The 4,271-nt window shown below is 34.0% G+C and overlaps 1 protein-coding gene across 1 annotated transcript in view; it reads left to right on the top strand.

The window, feature by feature from the left end:
- Positions 1-4,271, top strand: part of LOC107577136 (gamma-glutamyltranspeptidase 1-like) — a 12,574-nt gene that overhangs the window by 6,026 nt on the left and 2,277 nt on the right. Inside the window, exons 2-3 of the mRNA XM_016263246.1 lie at positions 3,359-3,547; positions 3,670-3,798. Of these exons, the coding sequence (XP_016118732.1) occupies positions 3,359-3,547; positions 3,670-3,798 (318 nt within the window). The remainder of the gene's footprint in view (positions 1-3,358; positions 3,548-3,669; positions 3,799-4,271) is intronic.

Genomic DNA, 4,271 nt, shown 5'->3' with positions numbered 1-4,271 from the left:
AACTTTTCCACGACATTCTAATTTATTGAGATGCATCTGTACACAACAGCTGAGAGCAGTGACAGATCTATACACACATACAGAAGAAAAGGGTAAAAAACATAAACTAACACGTGCTATAAATGTATGGATGTGGTCATTAAACAGGTACAGGTGTAAGTGAATAGTTTCGTGAATTGTAATAGTAATTATTATTAGTAGTAGTATTATTATTAATCAAATTTACTTGTGTTATTGTGGCAAAAGATGAGATTATAGATGCAGCTGCACTATGTATTAAGTAGACATTTTAAATAGTAACAATATTAAAATATAATATTATACAGCAAAAATTGTTTCATTCTGATCTTATTTTCACCCACTGCAGCCACACAACTATGTTCAAACACCTTAAAAAGTGATTTTAACATTAATAAATTGACAAATTCACATGCATATTTCAAAGCCAGTACTTTACATTTAAAAGTGTAACCCGGCAATTTCTCTCTCCAAAATAAATAAATAAATAAAAATCCTGTTGTCATGCAATTACTTCTGTTTTTTTACTGAGGGTACGAAGGGTGCATTTCAAGGTCGCATTTGAAGGAGCCTTCGTGACACCGTGGTGATGCAACTGCCCTTCATATGTGGCCTTTGAAGGATGCAGCTTTTGAATTGGGACAAATCAATTAAATTCAATTACACAATAATTAAAATTATACTGATTTACAAATCGCTTCTGTTTTTTGTTTAGACACTATTTATTATAGTTTTGGTATCTAGCCAACCACGATACCACTCTGTTACTGTCTTGAATACATAAACTATTTGACACAATGGTATTTATATTGTATTAAGGTTATTACATTTCTTATATGCTGAAACCACTGAAGGATATTTTTTTATCATGCCTGTATTGCTTTATATTCTCACATTGAAAATGAGGCAGAGGTGATGTTAACATAACCACTTAACCAAATACAATTACATGTAGTGTCTTTATTAGCAAAATACATATTTTGATTTTGTAAACACATTTAATGCTTAAAAAACATTTAATATAAAAATGCAAATTCTTGCAAAGTCAGTTATAAAAATGAACACAGATTTTAATATTCTTTCATTTTGATTTATTTTCAAGGCAGATGATGGTAATATACAGTACATATGCTGCATCCTGTGTTGGGGAATGTGCCATTTCACCGCAAGAGGTAAGTGTCGTTAGAGGAGTAGCAACAAATAATTCCTTGTGTTATGCAGTGTTATCATTATTGATTTTGGTTTATTACAATTGCAACTCCCTTGTCCCTGTGTGTATAGTTTGTTATCTATTTCACTCATTGTGGATCTTGGTCCTGGTCTTGGTTTTGGTCTTGGAGGTCTGGTCTTGATTACATGCCCAATATATAAAATTATTAAAATCTGAATAAAAACGTAGCGGGAGGCGCGCTTCGTTCACATTTAGTAGGTGGTGCAATCGAGCCATTTTGCCACACCTAATTCTCAAAACCATATCAGATGTAAATTTTCACCAGTTCTGATGCGTGTGCAAAGATTTATGAGTTCTCAAGCATGCTTAGGCCTTCAAAAATGTGATTATTTCGGAGAAGAAGAAGAAAGAGAGATATTTCAAGAGGGTCCTCGCAACTCTGGTGCTCAGGCCTCAAATATAGTCATGTGATGGTTGTTATGTATTATTGATGATGATGATGATGATGTAATCATCATGTGGAGACCTAATTGAACGATCTCATTCAGATTCTAATTTATGGGTTTTTAATTTCACATTGATGATTATAGCAGTTCAATAATATAATAAAAAAAATAAGGGCAAATATTGGGAAGTGGAAAAGCAGTGAGGAAGGTGGGTAATGTTTCTGGAAGGTTTTTAAAATGTATACTGGAAGTGAAACCTATTATGAAAAAGACCTAACACACACATTGACCACATCAGACAGTGTCTGTCACATGAGTCTTTTTTATGTGGACATTTAGTTTGTAGTTCAGTTTGGTTCCTGTTTCCCACTGTGTTTTAGTTTGATTGTTTCCAGCTGTCTTGTTAGTCTTGTTAACCTCAATGTATTTATGCCCTTGTGTTTCCTGTGTTCATTGTCAGGTTTTGTCTAGTGATTGTTGTTTTGTTGATGTACTCAGTTTAGTCTCTTGTGTTTCTCGATTTCTTGGTGTATTCCTTGTTTATTTTTGCTTTTATTTTCGTTTCATAAACACACTGCAATTGGATCCAGTTATTCCTCATTTCTTTGTACACTTAACGGTGTCTCTTACAAAACACAACTTTTCGAGTTATCTTTTTGCACTGACAAGTTGTATTTACTTAGAATATCAAGTATTTGCAACTTGACAGTTTTAGTAATTAGAACTTGTAAAGTTTAGTTGAAACAATTTTATGTAAGTAAGGTGAACATTTTTCATACTAAAAGTTCATGATCATTTAATTTAACTTTTTGAGTAATGTTTTTAAATGGACACAGATAAGTTGTATTTGCTTTTATATGAAGTACTTTAAACTTGACAAACTTAGAAATTATAAGGTTTATTTGGAATATCTTTACGAAGGTAAGGTGGAATTTTTTAAAATTTGTACAACAAGCTTTTGAATGTTGTAAAAGCAGGCAACTTCAGCTGAGCTGCAGCTGATCTTCTTTGGCAATGCTCAAGCGCTTGATTTGTTAAAAAAAAATTAATCTAACAAACGTTTAAGACCTTGCCTGTCTGGCCAGTAGATATGTAAGGTTAGGTTTAGATAAACTGATTTTAAACAACTTTTAAATGATCATTTTCACAGATTTATACAAAACCACTTCCCTCTTGTCTTAAGACATCCATATGTACACAAATAAAATGTCTGTTTCAGCACACCATGGATCAAGAAACATTGGGTCCTTTGTCATATGTCATGAGGTATCCATCCACCCATCCATCTGTCAATCTGTATCACTGTGTCTGCATCTGCTGCAACCAGGACACCTGTACACTGTAGTCTAATCTAATTGTAAGTTTTTTTATATATATGTATAGGTTCTTCATACTGTTGGACAGCTGCTATTTAATCCTGTGTTGTCTCATCTGCAAATTATTTGATGAACTACACAGAAGCAAGCCGAAAAGGTGATGAAGCACACGCATGCACGCACACACACACACACACACTTGATAATTTAAAATAAAATCTAGCTGATCTCAGAGCTGTAGTTGTTCAGGATGTAGCAAATTCCATATTTCACGATAAAAGGGTCAACTGAAAGAATAACTGACATGACATGATTTTGTCAAGTATGCCAGTTGATAATATATTTTAAAAATTATAATAATAATAATAATAATGATAAAATAACACATAATTCTGTTCTGCTTTCAGATATCTGTTCATTGCCTTTGTGATTGCAACAGCTCTGACAGTGACACTCACTCGAAGATCTACTAAAACAGCTACTGATACACCCAATGTGAGATCCACTGATACACCACTGAATGTAAAGCCTTCTGATCATTGCTATGATAAAGCAGCAGTGGCAGCAGATGATGGGGTTTGCTCTACAATCGGGAGGTACGATTCCAAAGAGCCATATTTATGATTCTGGTAGAGATTCCTTTCATGAGCAATGAGACTATTGCTAGAGTCATTGTAGTCATTGTTGTTGATCTGAATAATGCTCTTTGTGTTTGCAGGGACATGCTGAAGCGTAACGGTTCAGCAGTTGATGCTGCTATCGCTGCTCTGCTGTGTGTGAGTCTATTTAATGCTCACAGTATGGGCATCGGAGGAGGGGGGGTTCACCATATACAATGCATCAACAGGTATGTACACGTTTCAGAGACCTAACCAGACTCCCACAACAATCCTCTAAGGCTACACAGGATAATCGTCAGTGTTGAATGGACAATACATCAGTGTTCATGTGGTTTCACATATATAAAAAAAAATACACTTGAAGCACTTCTGCAGTTAATAATAAAAAAACTCAAACGAAACTTTCAGACACAAGAAGTGATTGAGCATTCGATCCTGTTTCTGTTTTGTTCTGAAAAAAAGGCAACTTGGATAAACACAGAGGCCAACTAAAGGGAAGACTAAAACAGCCATTACATTAACTAAGCTCTGTTTAATGATCTTGTATTATGAAAATAACTGCCTTATAATACAGACACTTTTTTTTTTTGAGTAGCTTAAGCGTTTGTGTTGTAAGATATTGAAAATTTTATTTTATTTGCTGTTGATTTCTGTCTACCCATTTCATACTGCATTTTTAAAACCCAGTTTAGTTTCCAAT

This window comes from Sinocyclocheilus grahami, unplaced genomic scaffold (genome assembly GCF_001515645.1).
Source record: "Sinocyclocheilus grahami isolate Dianchi unplaced genomic scaffold, SAMN03320097.WGS_v1.1 scaffold5220.1, whole genome shotgun sequence".
NCBI lineage: Eukaryota > Metazoa > Chordata > Actinopteri > Cypriniformes > Cyprinidae > Sinocyclocheilus > Sinocyclocheilus grahami.
The sequence above is the reverse complement of the archived record's forward strand: the minus strand, read 5'-3'. Positions and strand labels throughout refer to the sequence as shown.